The sequence below is a fragment of the Phyllobates terribilis genome, unplaced genomic scaffold (assembly GCF_046119375.1).
Source record: "Phyllobates terribilis strain yellow unplaced genomic scaffold, ASM4611937v1 Scaffold_12__6_contigs__length_324123572, whole genome shotgun sequence".
In the NCBI taxonomy this organism is placed as follows: Eukaryota; Metazoa; Chordata; class Amphibia; order Anura; family Dendrobatidae; genus Phyllobates; species Phyllobates terribilis.
Window position 1 is genome coordinate 72,898,198 of NW_027362772.1, and position 20,058 is coordinate 72,918,255.

At 42.8% G+C, this 20,058-nt stretch overlaps 1 protein-coding gene across 1 annotated transcript in view; it reads left to right on the forward strand.

Annotated features, from left to right (window-relative positions):
• The first annotated feature begins 10,071 nt into the window (after positions 1 to 10,071).
• RRAS (RAS related) overlaps positions 10,072 to 20,058 on the forward strand; it is a 32,055-nt gene continuing 22,068 nt past the window's right edge. The window contains exon 1 of the mRNA XM_073655981.1: positions 10,072 to 10,305. Within this exon, the coding sequence (XP_073512082.1) occupies positions 10,204 to 10,305 (102 nt within the window). The 5' untranslated portion in view covers positions 10,072 to 10,203. The remainder of the gene's footprint in view (positions 10,306 to 20,058) is intronic.

Here is a 20,058-nt window from a genome sequence, read left to right on the forward strand (position 1 = left end):
GCTGGGAACACCCCACTAGACCTGCCGTATGCTGGGAACACCCCACTAGACCTGCCGTATGCTGGGAACACCCCACTACACCTGCCGTATGCTGGGAACACCCCACTAGACCTGCCGTATGCTGGGAACACCCCACTAGACCTGGCGTATGCTGGGAACACCCCACAAGACCTGCCGTATGCTGAGAACACCCCACTAGACCTGCCGTATGCTGGGAACACCCCACTAGACCTGCCGTATGCTGAGAACACCCCACTAGACCTGCCGTATGCTGGGAACACCCCACTAGACCTGCCGTATGCTGAGAACACCCCACTAGACCTGCCGTATGCTGAGAACACCCCACTAGACCTGGCGTATGCTGGGAACACCCCACAAGACCTGGTGTAAATGCTGCTGTTCTCCTGAATCCGATGCTGTTTTTCTTATTTTCCTGTGCCTCTCCGTTCCTGAGATATGGCCCCCTCTTCCTAGTCTATAAATGTAGTCTGGTTATTAAAGTGGGTGTGGTCATCAACTCTTCTTTGTGGGCGTCTTCTTGATGACTCTGCCCACTTGGCTAATAAGACTAGATTTATACACAGGGAAAAGAGGCCGTATCTCAGGAATGGAGAGGCGTAGAAACAAAAGAAAAACATCACCGGATTCAGGAGAACAGCGGCATTTACACCAGGTAAAAAAAGCGACATATTTATGAAAAAACGATGGGTCCTCTTTAGGATACGGTGTGGTCTACCACTGGACCCCTTGTCTGCACGGTAATATTTGGTGATACTATGGCATTTTGCCAGCGCTGTTCACATACTGTACCATCCTCCTGGCAGCTGAAACTGTTTTTTGGTCTATTAATTTGCAGCAATGAAATTGTATAAAGTCAGGCCCCTAATGAATCTTGATTTCCTAAGAGGTTTTCCTAATATTACATCAGTCGGGTGGAATTTATTACACCATTCTCTTTATTATTTTAATAGAAAACAGGCACTGGGTATTTTATGTAGAGACTGATCTACACTAGGAGATAGACGCGGTGCATTATGCTGATCAATGCTAATTATTACTATGGACTTGTGCTTATTATGTCCCATGTTATAATAGTACATATATTGTAGAGGGAGCATGGCAAACCTTACCTGCTGAAGCCCCACTGCTATTCTATGTTTAAGGGCATTGACGTCTTGTCTACATGTGACCGAGCAGCAGAGAGGCGGTGCTGGAGCAGTAGGATATTTTGTTGTTTTGCACCATTACTTCCCTCTACTCCAACTATGCCCAATCTCAGAGGACCCCTTTAATTTTACCTGCCTCAACCCCTTTCATTTTTTAATGTAATACGTCATTCTTCCATGCTGCACGGGAGTTGAACACATGTTGTTCATCTGGTAGATCACGTCTGATTATGGAGGATTTAGCAGCAGTTTATTTTTGTAGCACTTTTTATAATGGCCCCTTGAATTGCTTTCATTCTCTCCTGGCATCGTACCTCTCTCCAGTGCAGAACATCTGTCTGGACAAAATCAGTTTCCTCCCCCCTCTTGCAGCTAACAATATTGGCCCTTCTTGCATCAATTGCAGCTACACTTCCAGTCACCTCTTTCCAGTGCAGCACAAGTGTCGGTCTGCTCAGGACAGAATCAGTCTCCTTCCCCTTCAGGCAGCTGACAGTGTTGTCATTTCTTACATCACCAGCTGCTATATTGCCAATCACCTTTTGTAGGCCTTCTGTGGACAGAATCAGTTTTCTTTCCCCTCTGCAGCTGACAGTACTGTCCCTTCTTACATCACCGGCAGCTATACTACCAACCACTTGTAGGTCTGTTCTGGACAGAATCATTTTCCTTCCCCCTCTGGCAGCCGACAGTACTGTCTCTTCTTACATCATCTACAACTATACTGCCAACTACCTCTCCCCAGTGTGCGATATACTGTATGTAGGCCTGCTCTGGACAGAATTAGTCTCCTTCCCACTCTGGCAGCTGACAGTATTGTCCCTTCTTGTTTCCAACCACCTTGCCCCAGAGCAGGAAATCTATAGGCCTACTGTGGACACACTTAGTCTCCTTCTTCTTCTTGCAGCTGACATTATTGTTCCTTCTTATATCACCTGCAGCTATACTGCCAATAACCTTTCACCAGTGAAAGCTGGACAGAATGATTTTCCTTCTCCCTCTGGCAGCTGACAGTATTGTCTCTTCTTACATCACCTGCAGCTATATTGCCAACTACCTCTACCCAGCATACGACATCTGTAGGCCTGGACAGAATTAGTCTCCTTCCCACGCTGGCAGCTGACAGTATTTCTTATATAGTGCCATGCTACTATCAAGGCTCTGCTCTTTACCTGACATGCAGGACAGAAATCTATTTCTCTTGTCTGCTCTGCAGAGACCTGACTGTGGGGACTTGGACTGAGCATGTGCGACCACCAGCACTCAGCTCATTAGGTGGACGTGGACATTGTTATACACTTTAAACACCAGGAGGCGCCATACTTTGTAAGTAAATATCATAGCCCTTCACTGTATCATATTATGTGCAGCAAGTAAATGGCTAACATTGTTCATTTGTTCCGATGGATACAATCTAGCAGGTGTAGATGACACAGGTCCTGACTGATCCTGTGAGGAACTAACATCAATTGATTCATTGTGCCAAGATAAATACTCCCCAGCGCCCGGTTCACTGAACAGATGGCACCCACGCTGTGTTTGTTCTGAGAGCTGTTGTTACCTGTCCTACATATTTCCGGATGAGGACATGACTCATGTTGTACTTTGTCACCAGACATAGACCTGTCCCATGAATCGCTATCACTTTTTATTTGTCTATTTCCTGATAAGACTCAGCGAACTGTCTGGAGTGAAAGTGCTGAGTGTAGGGCCCCTGGCTGAGAACTCAAAAAAGTTTTCTTGATATCTGTCAATTCCAAAGTATGCTCATGCTCAGTAGCACTATGCACAGTGACAGTGCACTCCTTCACCGGCTCTGAAATAACAAATGTAATGACAGTTTAATACTTTAACAAATGAAAAATTGTAGAAAATTAAAAGAAAAATAAATAAAAGACAAGCTCCATAAATTGTTACTTCCATCGTGCAAATTCTGTTGCGTAATTTAATTTTAAATTAAAATCTTTTTTTTTTCTCAGCTCCAAAGCAAAAAAAAACATAAAAAAGGTCCATGTTGTCATTAATTAAATAAGAAGAGCTCAGAAAAAAAGATAGATGAAAGAATTACATGCTCTCCAATTAGAATCAGCTCACTGACAGATTCTCAGTTAACTCATTTTGCAGCAAACAGAGCAACACAGAGACTAAAGAAGGAAAACGGTGCAAAATTTGTTGCCCTAAAAGAATGTTGAATCCCTTTAACTAGAACAATGGGAAGAAGAAATTGCAGAATTGTAGCTCTACGGGCCGCATCTATGTGCTCTCGCTGCTTCCTCCGAATACTTTTATGAACTGTTGGTATTTCCTTTGCAGGGTTCATTGAACTTTATCCGCATTTTAGAGGAGATGTGCATGTGGAAAACTGAGTGTAATGCTGACTTCACATACCATGGATGCCACGATAGTGTCTGCGTTTCTCACAACACCAAATCATCATATATTTTCACAGAAATGTATTAGGTTCACGGCTACATTTCTCTTCGAAGATGTGGTCCTTTTTAGCTGCAGTTGGTTTGGCAATTTCTAGACTGAGGTGCAGAGTCTTAAAGGGGTCGTCCGAAACTAACATTTATTTCAATCCTAAATGCCTATCTCTTTTCTAATATACTTTAATGAAAAAGTCCCTATTGTTCCCTATCTAACTGCTTTATTTTATTTACTAGTTCCTGTTCGATGACACTTTATTTGAGAAGCCCAGTGCATGCTGGGATACTCAAATGAGTCATCATCAGGGGGCACGGCCTCTTCCCCTTCCCTAAAACAAAGTGTCATCAGTGACGTCTGTTTCAGTGGCAGGGCTAGTCACTCCTCTACTGAGCAGCAGCGGTTGTCAATTCCGACATGTGCTCAGTGACAGTGCACTCCCTCACCAGCTCTTATGAGAAGTGACAAGCCGGCAAAAGAGCGCACTGTTAGTGTGCATTCTAAGGAGAATTCAGGAAAAGCAGAGATCAGCGCCGCAAAAGCAAATGACATCACTTGCGAGGTTGGGGCTGGTCTCTGCTCGCTTGTTGTCTCTTTACAATGCGCTTACTTGCCAGCTCATTATTTCTCATGACAGCTGGCGAAGGAGTGCACTGTCACTGTGCATATTCCTACTAAGTATACGTTGGAATTGACAGATATCAAGGTATCACAGTCAGGATGAAATGTGCAAAACTAGGGGCAAAACTACAGCACCTTCAGGGGGTTACAGTTGCGCATTGGAGCTTAGGGGTTAGTTGAGTCTAAAAGTTCCCTTTGGCCCATACGAGCAGATAAATACAAAGACCCTTGAAAATTGGGGGCCCTGTTGGAGGTTTTATATCGTAGTCCACGAGCTTTGTGTTACACCACTGGACATGAGCATAGTCATCAAACAGACTAGTAGTTAACACAGGCGAGCGCTATACTCAGCTTTCTCCAGCAGTCCCATAGACAATGAATGGAGCATGTGGACCTCCGCTCCCGGGTTTAAGAACTCCGATCTCGGTTGCACCCTAAACGATCAGTAAATTAGCTCCTTCCCTAAGGAGAGGGGATAATTTTGTATTTTGGGAATAACCCTTTAATCGTGAAAGGCGCAGTCATCCCATGAACCAATTAGGGCACATAGGTGTCGTGGAAGAGAGGGTCCTCACTCATACACTTCGCCCACCATTCTCCTGCTGATGATGGCGAGTCGGTGGACTCCAATCCGTGCCGCACTGCTCCAGGGACACAGTTCACGTGGTGTGGGCGTCTTATTGGAAGAGTAATGTGACTTAGCTAAGAGTTAGAAAACTTCTAGGAACAAAGTTCTTGAACTTTCAACATGTGGACGGTCCACAGAGGAGTGGTCACCCATGACTCACTTCCTGAACACAGCACACACAAGGAATGTGTAGAGTCATGGCTACACCTTCCCTGGGGATTGCACATTGCAGGGGTCCTGCCCTGCTCACTGCTGCAGTCTCCACAGCACAGGGATGTACAGATGTAGCAGAGCTGAAAATGTCATTCATCCTCTGCTGCGATGCACTTTTTTCCTCGTTCTATAAACGAACGAAACACAGGTGGACCCCATAATAATCAATAGCGCCCCTCTGCATCTGTTATGCAATGGAATGTAACATTATTCACTAGGTTTAAAACACAGATACATTGTGATATTGGCATGAAAAGAAAAGGGTTCCTCATTTTTTAGAAAACCCCTGAAGTTTGTTGGAAAAAAACAAACCGTGATTTACTCACCCTCCTCTGGTCCTGCTCTCAGTCTCCACCACTGCCCCCCCTGTGTCTGTTATTTACTGCAGCGCTGACGTCACATTAAACAGTGCTGCGGCCGATCAGTGAGGTCGGTGGCTGGGGAAGAGTGACGACAGTACTGCAGACAATAAGTGGCGTAACTAGAGTCTAAGGGCCCCGATGCAAGATTTGGACCGGGCCCTCCCCATCCTGGTATATATGTCCCTTATCCTGGGCCTCATCCTGATATTATATGTATATATGTCCCCCATCCTGGTATATATATTCTCAATCTTGGTATATATGTCCCCCATCCTGGTATATATGTCCCCCATCCTGGTATATATATTCCCCATCCTGGTATATATATCCCTTATCCTGGTATATATATTCCCTATACTGGTATATATATCCCCCATCCTGGTATATATGTCCCTTATCCTGGGCCTCATCCTGATATTATATGTATATATGTCCCCCATCCTGGTATATATATCCCCCATCCTGGTATATATGTCCCTTATCCTGGGCCTCATCCTGATATTATATGTATATATGTCCCCCATCCTGGTATATATATTCCCCATCCTGGTATATATATCTCCCATCCTGGTATATACTTTATATCCCCCATCCTGGTATATATGTCCCTTATCCTGGGCCCCATCCTGGTATATATATCCCCCATCCTGGTATATATATTCCCCATCCTGGTATATATGTCCCTTATCCTGGGCCTCATCCTGATATTATATGTATATATGTCCCCCATCCTGGTATATATATTCCCCATCCTGGTATATATGTCCCTTATCCTGGCCCCATCCTGGTATATATATCCCCCATCCTAGTATATATATTCCCCCTCCTAGTATATATGTGCCTTATCCTGGGTCCCATCCTGGTATATATATATTCCCCATCATGGTATATATATCCCCCATCATGGTATATATGGCCCCCATCATGGTATATATATCCCCCATCCTTTAATGTATGTTCCCCATCCTGGTATACATCCCCCATCCTGTTATATGTATATCCCCCATCCTGTTATATATATCCCCCATCCTGGTATATATATTCCCCATCCTGGTATGTATGTTCCCCATCCTGGTATGTATACATATCCCCCATCCTGGTATATATATATCCCCCATCATGGTATATATATTCCCTATCCTGGTATATATATATCCCCCATCCTGGTATATATATTCCCCATCCTGGTATGTATGTTCCCCATCCTGGTATGTATACATATCCTCCATCCTGGTATATACTGTATATATCCCCCATCATGGTATATATATCCCCCATCATTGTATGTATGTCCCCCATCCTGGTATATATCCCCCATCCTGGTATATATATATATATATATATATATATATATATATATCCCATCCTGGTATATATATCCCCCATCCTGGTATATATGTTTCCCATCTTGGTATATATATACCCTATCCTGGTATATATATATATCCCTCATCCTGATATATATATATCCCCCATCCTGGTATATATATCCCTCATCCTGGTATATATCCCCCATCCAGGTATATATATCCCCCATCCTGATATATATATATCCCATCCTGGTATATATATATCCCCCATCCTGGTATATATATCTCCCATCCTGGTATATATATCCCCCATCCTGGTATATATTCCCCATCCTGGTATGTATGTTCCCCATCCTGGTATATATATTCCTCATCCTGGGATATACAGGTCCATCTCCCTAAATTAGAATATCATCAAAAAGTTAATTTATTTCAGTTCTTCAATACAAAAAGTGAAATTCGTATATTATATAGAGTCATTACAAACAGAGTGATTTCAAGCTTTTATTTCTGTTAATGTTGATGATTATGGCTTACAGCCAATGAAAACACAAAAGTCATTATCTCAGTAAATTACAATAATTAACAAAAAACACCTGCAAAGGCTTCCAAAACGTTTAAAAGGGTCCCTTAGTCTGTTTCAGTAGGCTCCACAATCATGGGGAAGATGGCTGACTTGACTGATGTCCAGAAGGCAGTCATTGACACACTCCACAAGGTTCCAGAGTCTGGAGGAAGAGTGGAGAGGCCACAATCCAAGCTGCTGGAGGTCTAGTGTGAAGTTTCCACAATCAGTGAAGGTTTGGGGAGCCATGTCATCTGCTGGTGTAGGTCCACTATGTTTTATCAAGACCAAAGTCAGCGCAGCCGTCTACCAGGACATTTTAGAGCACTTCACGCTTCCCGACAGGTCTCTGCACCATAATACACTTCAGTTGAATGTGCATCCGAGGGACGCACATCCAGTTGAAGATTGTGCTGGCATCGGCGGTTCTCCACCTGCATGGGCTCGGTCACAACCTTTGCGACCGTGATTGTTACGCCCCTGGCTGCGTTCCCACGATTGAGTTTTTTTACGCTAACCTATTTTATTTATTGGGTGCAGAAATGGTGCAACATCAAAAACTCACCGAAAACTCATTGTGGGAACGGAGCCCTACAGACACTGCCAAGAATCTGCCTGAAAAAGAGGCACGAAAAATGTACAGGATGCTATGTCAAAAGGTCATCGGGGTGCACAAATTACTTCTTTTCATTGCTTCAGGATTCGGAAAGAAGTTACATGTTCATTCTTCGGGCGACAAAGCCATTAGTATGTGGGCAGCCACAAGAGCGATGGCAAAGCCGCCTCAGGAGATTGACCGCCGGAGTTTTCATGAAGCGGTTTCTATCTGTCGCCTTGTGTGCAGAGCCTTGTAGTGACCTTTCAAAGCAAAAACTCTCCAAATCCTCCTCAAAAAAACTCTTCTCAAAACTTGGGCGATTTCTGCTCAGTTTCTGCTCCAAAATCTCCTAAAAAAACTCAGTGTGAACACACCTTTAGGAGTCTGTGCACACAGTGATTCAGTTCCAAAGATGGTGGGGTTGCCGAGGTTTTCCGTCAGTCTTTTTCCTTCAGTCTTTTTCCATCAGTTTTTCCTTCAGTCTTTTTCCATCAGTCTTTTTCCTTCAGTCTTTTTCCGTCAGTTGTACCTTCAGTCTTTTTCCGTCAGTCTTTTTCCTTCAGTCTCTTTTTCCGTCAGTCTTTTTCCTTCAATCTTTTTCCGTCAGTCTTTTGCCTCCAGTCTTTTTCCTTCAATCTTTTTCCGTCAGTCTTTTGCCTTCAGTCTTTTTCCTTCAATCTTTTTCCTTCAGTCTTTTTCCGTCAGTCCTTTTCCTTCAGTCTTTTTCCGTCAGTCTTTTTCCTTCAGTCTCTTTTTCCGTCAGTCTTTTTCCTTCAGTCTTTTTCCTTCAGTCTTCTTCCGTCAGTCTTTTTCCTTCAATCTTTTTCCGTCAGTCTTTTTCCTTCAATCTTTTTCCGTCAGTCTTTTTCCTTCAATCTTTTTCCATCAGTCTATTTCCGTCAGTCTTTCGCCTTCTGTCTTTTTCCGTCAGTCTTTTTCCTTCAGTCTTTTTCCGCCAGTTTTTCCTTCAGTCTTTTTCCATCAGTCTTTTTCCTTCAATCTTTTTCCGTCAGTCTATTTCCGTCAGTCTTTCTCCTTCAGTCTTTTTCCGTCAGTCTTTTTCCGTCAGTCTTTTTCCTTCAGTCTTTTTCCTTCAGTCTTTTTCCGTCTGTTTTTCCTTCAGTCTTTTTCCGTCAGTCTTTTTCCTTCAGTCTTTTTCCTTCAGTCTTTTTCCGTCAGTCTTTTTCCTTCAGTCTCTTTTTCCGTCAGTCTTTTTCCTTCATTCTTTTTTCCTATAATCTTTTTCTGTCAGTCTTTTTCCTTTAGTCTTTTTCCTTCAATCTTTTTCGTTCAGTCTTTTTCCTTCAATCTTTTTCCTTCAATCTTTTCCCGGCAATCTTTTTCCGTCAGTCCTTTTCCGGCAGTCTTTTTCCTTCAATCTTTTTCCGTCAGTCCTTTTCCGGCAGTCCTTTTCCGGCAGTCTTTTTCCTTCAATCTTTTTCTGGCAGTCTTTTTCCGTCAGTCCTTTTCCGTCAGTCTTTTTCCTTCAGTCTTCTTCGTTCAGTCGTTTTCCTTCAGTCTTTTTCCTTCAATCTTTTTCCGTCAGTCTTTTTCCGTCAGTTTTTTCTTCAGTCTTTTTCTTGTAGTGAATTCGCTGGCGGTTTTGTCACCATTTCTTGCGGCGGCTCTGAAGAATGAACATGTTCCTCCTCTTAACCGCTTCACAGTTTCTGAACCCTGATGTGGTTAAAAGAAGCAACAAAAGACTGACTGTGTGCACAGCAACCTACTTTATTTACATTGCTGTACATTATGTTCATTTTTTGAGGCGTTTTTTGAGACAGATTCTAAGCAGAACTCGCCATTTTGTGCACATTCCCTCACACACTCACACTAAGTGCTTTTATGGTCCATTTTTTTACACATTTTTATTTTTAATATATATATTTTTTTAGTAAATGAGGCCTTTCTTGTTATCACCGCTTTGCAGGACTATTCATTTGTCAGAAGAGTTCTGCAGCTGCAGTCCACCTTATAAGGAGGCAGAACCACACAGACTTAATAGCCAGGGTTACCATGGGCAACATAAACATCTGCAGCGGCGCTAGGACCGCGGGAGGACTCGGGCTCGCTGACCGCTCGGTAATCGCTTCGTAGCCCCTTGACCATATAAGGAGATGAAGTTTTTTTAAGTGAATCAAAGCCCCCGTCTCATTAATATTCATGAGCTCATTATCATGATTGGGAGGAGCTCGGGCGGGAAGGGGAAAAAAAAAAGGCAGGGCGGCCATATTTGCAGGGACTGACTCCATGGAAAGTTTGCGGAGGTGAAGAGAAGTTGGAGATTTAATTTTTTTGTTTTGCCCGGTGCCCAAGATGAGTGCCAAGGACACGTCTGCCCCGGTGGAGAAGTACAAGCTGGTGGTGGTCGGGGGAGGAGGAGTGGGCAAAAGTGCTCTCACCATCCAGTTCATCCAGGTAAGGCGCCGCCGCTTCTGCCGCTGTGTGTGACTGGCACCGACATGGGCACCTGGTGCAGGGTGGTGGATAAAGGGTTAATGCACATCAGATTGTGCAACAATTATCTGTCCAATCAGAGTTGCATGCATGTTAGAAATATCCAGTCGATCTGATGGAAATCTGTCTTTAATTTTGCATTTACACATTACAGATATCTGTCCATCAGATCTGATTGATATCAGACTTTTTTTTTTTTTGCCAGATTTTGATCTGATTCAATTAGATTGGTCAAATATCCGTGCGTGTTTTGTTTTTCTCATCAATGGTCCTGAACAGATATCCAACTGTGATCGTAACGGAGGAGGAAGATGAGACCATCTGACCAATCTCTGTCCAATCGGGCTAAAATTGGACTTAAATGTTTGATCAAAATCCCCCCCCCCCCCTTCAAAAAAAAAAAAAATAAATAAAAAAATTGATCTGACTTTCAGGAACAATCTGATTGGTCAGAAATCTTTGCGTATCAATGCATCTTGTCTCCGACCAATTTCATCATCCGGAATGGAAGATTGGGCGGAAATTGGTCAGATATCTGTATGTATAAAGCTGGGCGTCCAACTTTTTTTTTATTGCATTTTTTTGCTGTGATTTTTGCAAATCCATTTTATTTATTTATTTATTTATTTTTTGTAAAACTTTGTGCAACCCAATAAAAAAAAAATTGCTTTGATGTCTGCCGGATCGGATCTGACATACAGGGGAGAAAAAAAAAACTGGTCTGCCAATCACAGACGATTCAGTTATAGGGAATAGGACGGATCGTAAAAGAGGAAAATGAGGAACCAACTCGGACCAATTTCATCTGTACAATCTGAATTTCCACGCACAGTTTTCTGACCAATCCAATGCAGATCTGACGGTCTGTAAAGAATTTGATTGATTATTGATTGGACCAATTTTTTTGGTTGGTCAGAAAAAATTGGAAAGAAATTCCTAAAAAAAAATTGCAGTATAATTTTGCAGTCTCCAGTTGTGAAACTACAACTCCCAGCATGGCCCGAAATCAATACATAGTAAAGATATGAGACATTCAGAATCCGGAGGGAACGCGTTTTTAGACCCTTAAAGGGATTTTTTTCCCATTACGCGCATTTATGGCGTATTCATAGGATGCGCTGCAAATATCGGCGCTTTACATCTATGGTGGCTTTAATTCTGGTCTGTAATGGATATAGGATATGGGAGAAGTCCAGCTCCGCCCTGCGCGGGGTTAATCACCGTCTTCGCCTGCTGGCTGTACAGGAGCAATGGATTCCTGCTCCTTTTTCATCCAGTGATTCAGTTTCGGGTGTAATTCAATTATTGCGTAAGCTTCATACCACCGCCATAGGGCACATCTGCTGATTAATGCCGCCCCCAGCCTCCGCTTAACCCTTTGTTATACGGAAGGTTAGTCTATACATTAAGTTTTTAGACTCTGTTCTCTGCCTAAGAGAAAATGTCGCCCTTAGGGCCAAGTTCACACAGTGTTTGGTTTTGTTTTTTGTGCAGATTTTCCGCACGTAAAATCTGCAGCATTTGACGATATCAACAAAGTGGATGAATCACTTCATCTCATAATCATACTTCCTTTTTTTTTTAATTTCCTTTCTTTATTTTTTATTTTCTTTAATTTTCTTTTCTTTTCTTGTGTTTTCATTTAATTTTATTTTTTTTCTTTTTTTATTTTATTTTTATTATTTCTATTTATTTTCTTTATGTGAACGCAGCATTTGCGTGGAAATTGGATTTTGTTTTGAATTTTTTTTTAATTTTGCAGAAAGGCACTTTTTAAAAAAAAAAAAAAAAAATTCTGGGGTGCAGATTTTACCCATTTTATTCAATAGGGGGACACTAAATCAGTAAGGTTAAACTTCGAGAAGTTTTTGGAGTAGAAACTGAGTGGAAACTCTTCAAATCCTTCTCAAAAAAGCAAAAACTCCTCAAAAACGTAGTTTTCTATACGGTATATGAAAAAAAAAACTGTGTGCACATAACCACGGAGCAGAAACTGAGCAGAGACTCTCCAAATCCTCCTGGAAAATGTAGCGATTCTGCTCTAAAAAGGCTGCAAAAAGACTCCGTGTCACCTGGCCACTTTCTGCTCCAAAACTTCCTAAAAAAACTACATCAAAGGTTTTTTTTTTTTCTGGGGGGAGGTGAGGAGTGGTCTTTATTGATTTAGTCATTACCTGGCTGCAGGAAAGATGAAATTTGGGGTAAATCCACAGTGAAATCCACATCGGTCGGTGCAGATTTTGCTGCTGAATATATCTTCCATGTGGTTTTTGCATATCATTCTGATACGCCTTCAAATGGTGGCGGGAGCGCAGCTGATTTATTCAGTGGTCTCCCCATCTTTAAAGGGTGGGCTCAATTGAATAAAGAGCAGTGCTGCAAGAAGCCGGATTCATATATATATGCGGAGGGGGGCGCCGCCTATGTTGCATGCTGAGGGGGGCGCCGTGTCTATATTAATTTTCAATAGATATTCATGGGGCACGGTGTGTGATTCTTTTTTTTTTTTGCCATGCGTAGGACCATTCAGAGGATTAAAGAGGAGGAGGACCACCTTGTATGATATGAAAGGCTAACTCCAAGATAAAAACATAATGAGCTCAATCCCTGCTGTCAGTAAATAATAATAGGACAGATAAATTACATAGGGTACTTGGTAAACACTGTTTTTGATATAAAAAAAGTGTAAAAGCCATCCCACCTCAACAAGGTGAACCCATCTGGTCTTCTCCTTGTGCCTGTCTCGATTGGGTTCACCTTGTCGTGGTTGGATTGCTTTTACACTTTTTTATATCAAAAACAGTGTTTACTAAGTACCCAGAAATCTAGTGATAGTTCCACCATTTTTTGAGTGAGGGCTTAGCTGAACTCTTTCAGGATGAGGTAATGGTTTGTCATCACACAGTGGACTCTGCTTACCTTCCAGCCTGAGATTGAGGCTTGGTGATTGGGATAGCAGGAGGCCTGAGCGCTCCTTATCTCGCCGGCCCCGCCCGCTTACATCTGCTTGTTACCTGAGGGGAGAATTACTGCTGGCTCTAGTCATTCCTTTATCCTCCAAGATAGATACGTTTCGCAGATCACTTCTGCTCTGCCGGGATTTGGAGATTGCTGCAAGATCTGGGAATTAGCGAGACGTCATTTTAAGGTTTACGATTCACACTTTAAAGTATTATGGGATAGCGTAAACGACGATTTCCCAAGACATATTTTATATGGGAATTCCTTACATACGCTGTATTATCCCATAATAGGCACCGTCATAAGTAAGTGAGGCTGCAGAGGGATGACGACTCTGGAATTGTCACTTGTTGAACTCTCTAAGGCTATGGAGTGCTCCTGAAAAAGCGCTGCGAAACCGCTGAAGAAAAATTTACCTAACACACAGCAATTATTATTGTAATGACTGCTCCTTTTGTGTTATCTTCTCCCGTACTATAAGATTTAATCTATGGGAAACTTCTCTTAAAGAGAACCTTTCACTGGACTTTTATTTATTTTTTATTTAAACTAAGTACATCCTACAATTGCCACTGATTCTAGAACAGTTTTCCTTTTTCTTCTGTGCCCCTCCGTTGCAAAGTTATTCCTCCTGGAAAGAAAGATGCTCGTTTCGCTTTTCAACCGACTGGGCGTATACCAAAGAAACTTTGTGGGTGTGGCCATGTTTTGATTGGCCAGCATCAGAGGAGAAAAAGCAAACGCCCATAAGGAAGATCTGTGGAAGGGAAAATTTGCATCCTTATTTTCTGAGGGCTTAACTTTGGAACGGAGGGTGGCAGAAGAAAAAGAAAAACTGTTCCCGAATCAGTGGAGCAACGGTAATTAGAGGAGGTGCTCCGTTTTAAATTAAAAAATCCACTAAAAAGTCCCCTTTAAATAGAACAAACCCAGAAATAAATGCACAAATATAATTAATGTTATCACATGCTTTAATATTTATAAAATAGCATAAAATCATAGAAAAAAAACATAAAAACAGACACAAATGTGTGGTCGTGGCCCAATACGTATATGGGAGCATAGATGGAGGAGTGAAACATCTTTTTGATGGTTACACAGCTGTACGAAAGTTATTAGGGTCTGTAAAAAAAACAAACAACAAAAAAAAACATTAGAAAATATTTTTTAGTTTTTTTTTTTTTTTTTCTCCTTGATCTGAGTTTTCTTTGATCTGAGCAATGGTGGTCAAGCTGTGACATGAGAAGGGCAAATGTCAGACGGGTCTGTGAAGGAAGTCTTAAGAGATCAGAGGCCGGCAATTTTAATGTTCTCAAAGGAGCAGCAGGGTCAAACTACCACGTTTGTCTCAACATATCCTCGAGTACCTGGTGCACATTTCTCAGGTGAGAAGGTGCTGCTGGATCGACTCTTTTGAGTCTGATATATCTGAAGTTGTCCAAAAAATGTCTGCAATAATATTACAAAAAAATGGCTTTGTCTAACATGCAACAAACAAAATGCGCCAGTATCGTAGCGCGCGTTACGGGTACAAAGTAGGCCTACGTATAGGTAGTGAATCCGCAACTATTGGGATTTGTTTCAGACCTCATTTGTTTAAGGCCTCAGTCAGACGTCTGTGAAAAATTGGTCCTTGAGCAGATTGGGTCGTGAGACGCCTGTCCAAACTCAACAGCCTCCTATATACCTGTGGGGCTGTCAAGTTCTATGAGGAGACTCGCGGCCGGTCTGTACTCTGGATGTCTGAAAAAGGCCATAGCGGTCAGTGTGATAAGCAATATGGCTGCCTTCAATGCTCGTGTGAACTCCTAAACTCCAAAATGGCTCCTCAGGACTCTCCCATACACAAACGCTTTCTCTGCCAGAGATCTGGCAGATCTCTATGGCCGCATCTTATCTTGCCGAGAACAAAAGGATCGGCAGTCCGAAATTGGACGTACTGGATTGTTATCTGTCGAGGGAGAGTCTGAGGTGGCCGTACACAATAGACTTTTGGCCTATGTCGGCAACAGTGGCCGAGATTACTCTGTGTATGAGGGGCTTAAGAAATGTTTCTGGAGATCTGTGATAGTGTCGAGAAGGGCCATCCTGGGGGGAGGCGGGATTGGTGTCGGGAAGGGCCATCCCTGGGAGGCTTGGTTGGTGTCAAGGGGGCCATCCCGGGGGTAGGCTTGGTTGGTGTCAAGGGGGGCCATCCCGGGGGTAGGCTTGATTGGTGTCAAGGGGGGCCATCCCGGGGGTAGGCTTGGTTGGTATCAAGGGGGGCCATCCCGGGGGTAGGCTTGGTTGCTGTCAAGGGGGGCCATCCCGGGGGTAGGCTTGGTTGCTGTCAAGGGGGGCCATCCCGGGGGTAGGCTTGGTTGCTGTCAAGGGGGGCCATCCCGGGGGTAGGCTTGGTTGCTGTCAAGGGGGGCCATCGCGGGGTTGGTGTCGTGGGGGGACGCGGGGTGGGTGCCGCAGAGGGCCATCGCGGGGTGGGTGTCACGGGTGGACATCCTGGGGGAGGCAGGGTTGGTGTCGCGGGGGGGACACGGGGTTGGTGTCGCGGGGGGCCATCCCTCCATTCAACTAATTTACCTCACAGATCTCCAGAAACCTGTATGTATCGAGTAAATATGAGCGCTATCACCCGCTCATCCTATAAGCAGCACTTCTGTAAACTGAGAATTACTCTTTCTTCAGGGAGGGAAAAGGGTGGGGTGGGGGATAGAAATCCTATTTTGGGAACTATGAGGCATAAAGTGGTTGTAAGATCTCTCTGTAAATAGTTAACTGATTTTAAATGATTTTCCTGAAAAGGAAATGGAAAAAATAGAGGAGGTGAAATCCCTTCAATCATCTCATTCTATGTATGTACAAATGGAGACGAAAATGGCACTGGGTGACCTGTATGTTACCAAGAACATACACATGAGGGGGGGACATAATTAAAAAAAAAAAATTAAAAAAACTCATTAAGCGCAAAGTGGATTTCCCATAAAAAATTTTAAGGAGGATTTTGGTGCTGATCTGTTCCTTGTGTGAACATTGCTGAAAAGCTTTGTTTGTAGATTAGAAAAATCTGCTTGTTTTATGCTGAAACGGCGCCACCCATGTCTACAGGCTGTGTTTGGTATTACTCTTCAGAAAAAAACAGCACCTGGTATGAGTATAGCCATAAACAAAATGGAGACGCCAGCCTGGTATTTATTAGTTCAGGCTGAGACTGACTTGAATGTATTAAAAGTTTTATTACGCTTCTATTGTTCCGTCGCTCGAATAATTCTAGGAAAAGCCTCTAAATCTGCCAAGTTTTTCTTTTTTCCAAGTTGTGTATTTTTTTTTTTTTTTTTTGTCGTTTTTGACCGTTTTGTGACTACAGAACTTTATAGGTATCCACTTCCAGGCCTGAAATGGTTGATAACAGAGAACAATAGTTGTCATTTGATTAAAGTGTTCTCTAATATGTCGGTCGGTGTCGTAAAAGGGATAATAATAGAAAAGTAATGAAGTGTCCTCCCAGGAGGAAGACCGTCTGACACTGGGTGAACCTGCTCTCGTCTCTGCCGTCCCCGCAATGGGCTGTAAAAATAAACCATTTCTTTGTCTGTTGATAAACAGGAAATGGCGAGAGCTTAATAGTCCGCTGCTCATCTCCTAAATAAACCCCATGTACGGCTGGAAACAATACAGACCCGCTGATGTCATAGGACGCTTTCTTTTACTGGTTTTCTATGTACCTGAATGGTGTGGCCTTCTTGCTCTGTCTCCCTCTGCTATTTATGTAGACACAGGCAGTACTACCTCCTAGTCTTACCTGTAAATGATGTAGGCACAGGCAGTACTACTTCATAGTCTCCTGTAAATGATGTAGACACGGGCAGAACTACCTTCTAGTTTCACCTGTAAATGATCTAAGCACAGGCAGTATTACTTCATAGTCTCCTGTAAATGATGCAGGCACTGGCAGAACTACCTTCTAGTCTCACCTGTGAATTAATTGAGCACAGGTCGCACTACTGCCTAGTCTCTCCAGTAAATGATGTAGGCACAGGCAATACTATTTGCCTGTTTTCTATGTAGGTACAGGCAGTACTTTGCCCTTGTCTCACTCTTTAAATAATTTAGGCACAGGCAGTATTATCTTCCTGTCTCTCCCAGTAAATTATCTAGGCACAAATGGTAATATTTCCCTATCTCTCCCTGTAAATAATATAGACACAGGCAGTACTATTTCCTTGTCTCAACCTGTAGATGTTGGCACAGGTAGTGCTATCTACCTGTCTTTCTCATGTGTATTTACTTGTCTCCTTGTAAAAAATGTTAACACGAGCAGTGTTGCCTTCCCCGCTTTCTGTAATCGATGACTGCTCAGTTAGTACTGCTTCCTTGTCTTTCTGCAAATGTATGTTTATATACTACTGTCTCTTTCTGTAAATGGTGTATGCTTAGCACTGCCTCTATCTCTTTGTAATTGTATGCTCAGTTAGTATTACCTCCTTGTTTCGTTCTATAAACAGTGTAGGCGCACATAGTACTAGCTCCCTGTCTCTCCATGGATTTTACTATATGTACGCTCAGATAAGTGTCACTGTAAATGTATGTTCAGATAGTACTGTCTCCATGTCTCTCCCTATAAATGGTAGTCACAGATAGTGCTGCCTCCCAGTCTCTCACTGTACATGATGTATGTTTAGATGGCACTAGCCCTATTTTTCCCTGCATATGATGTTTTTACCTATAGTCACCAGGACTTGGGTGTTACTGCTACCTCTGCAACTGCGGGTGGTCCAAAGTTTCCTCTGACAACGAAGATGGCAATAATATTATAAACTGTATATGGTAGGTTTTGCATTTGGACATGGGACCTTCTAGTTACACTTCTCATTGCCGATGATGCAGAGAGAGATGCTGCAGCCTCTCAGTTCCTCAGCATTAAGGGTGTAGGCACAGATAGTGCTCTCTCCTTCTCTCACTTTTCCTAATAGAAAGAAAACATGTTTGTGATGCTTGGAAGCCTTAGATCTTATATACTTTTTTTTGTTTTCTTGTATTCACATCATCTTACGCTTGACTAAAGTGTACCAGTCATACGCTTTTTGTTAGCCTGTGGAAATAGATTTCATGTTCAGCTGAGGCCTCAGGAACGTCGCATTTCTGTCCAAAGTCTCGCATACCAGCCAAATATATTGTTTCCTTAGCTATTTTTGTCCCTCGGCTCTCAGAGCCTCAGACTCGGAGTGAAAAAAACAAAAAAAAGAGGATGAAACCCTCCAGCAGGCGCAGAACTTTTTCCGAGTCTAGTGCATCCTGGTTGTTTCTTATAAGTGTGTTTATGGTCATTATTATCTAATAATGGTCTGTATGACCCTGATCCTGAATCACATGTAAGGTAATTATGCAGTGGAGCCTAAAGACACACCCCTGAGGATCCTATGAGCAATGGCGTCAAGAATTAGCACTGAATAAAAAGGCCCATATCTCTGGAACTGTATGTCTAATTTAACCCCCTCCCCCAAAACAGAATACTTAGGGAAGCAGCGGGAATAAAGTATGCGCAAAAACTGTCCACTTTAACCTTGTGACAGATTCCCTTTAAACTGCCATTGCACATCAGATTAACTCCTTCCCACCTTGGCCATTTTAGGTTTTTCTCCAGAACCATAACTTTATTTTTCTAATCGATTTTTTGCCGTATGAGTGCTTTCTTTTCAGTTGTAGTTTTGAATGACATCTTTCACATTACAGGTGGGATAAAATAAAAACAAAGCAATTTCGCCAGTGTATTTTTTGGGTTCTGTTTTTACAGTGTTCATAGAGCAGTAAAAAATAACCTGAAAACATGATTATTTATCATAGTACTATTCAGGCGATACCAAGCCTGTATAATTTATTTTTATTTATTTATTTTTTTTTTTTAATAGTGGTCATAAAAAAAATTCTAAACATTGCCATTGTCGCCCCAATTCCTACAACCGCACGTTCATGACGAGCGACGGCATTTGCTGCATTACAGCAAAGGCTGGAGTAATATTTGTTGTGAGGCTATGTGCCCACGATGCAGAAATGAAGCAGAAAATTTCAGCTTCATTTCCACATGTCCTTTCCCGGAAGAACGCATGCGGAATTCCGTAAGCGTTTATCGCACGTTTTTCGTGCTTTTTCGACATGCGAAATTGCCTTGCGTTTTTTTATTGCATTGCAAAAGCAATTCCGCATGCAGAAACGCGAAATTAATTAACATGCTGCGGATTTTTGTGCGCATCAAAAACGCTGCGGAAAAATCCGCAGCATGGGCATAGAACTTGCGGAAACTCATTGGGGACCATGGGGTGCGGATTACCATGCGTTTCACAAGCGTTTCCGCTGCGGAAATTCTGCATCAAATACGCTTGTAAAACGCTACGTGGGCACATACCCTGAGAGAAACAAGGATGCACACGCCACCTCACACCTCGACTGATTTATTAAGAGTCGTGTGCCACCTCATCAAGACACGGGAGAGAATCGCCAATGTTGATGAATCAGCTCTTATGTCAGGTTCACTATAACTAGATGCTGCTGAAATTCAACTGTGTTTCAATTTATGCCATGTCAAAACCAACCAATGAACTTTGATGGCAGCTCTGAAGGTTGTCACCTGGCCTTCCCCAAAACTGATGGACGTTCATATTCTCCTTTTGCCTTACTTCCTTCTGGCTTATTTTCCCTTCTCCTCCTGCCGTCGCCTGGCCTCTCTCTTCCTCCGTCCCTCCGCCCTCCAGGCCTCTCTCT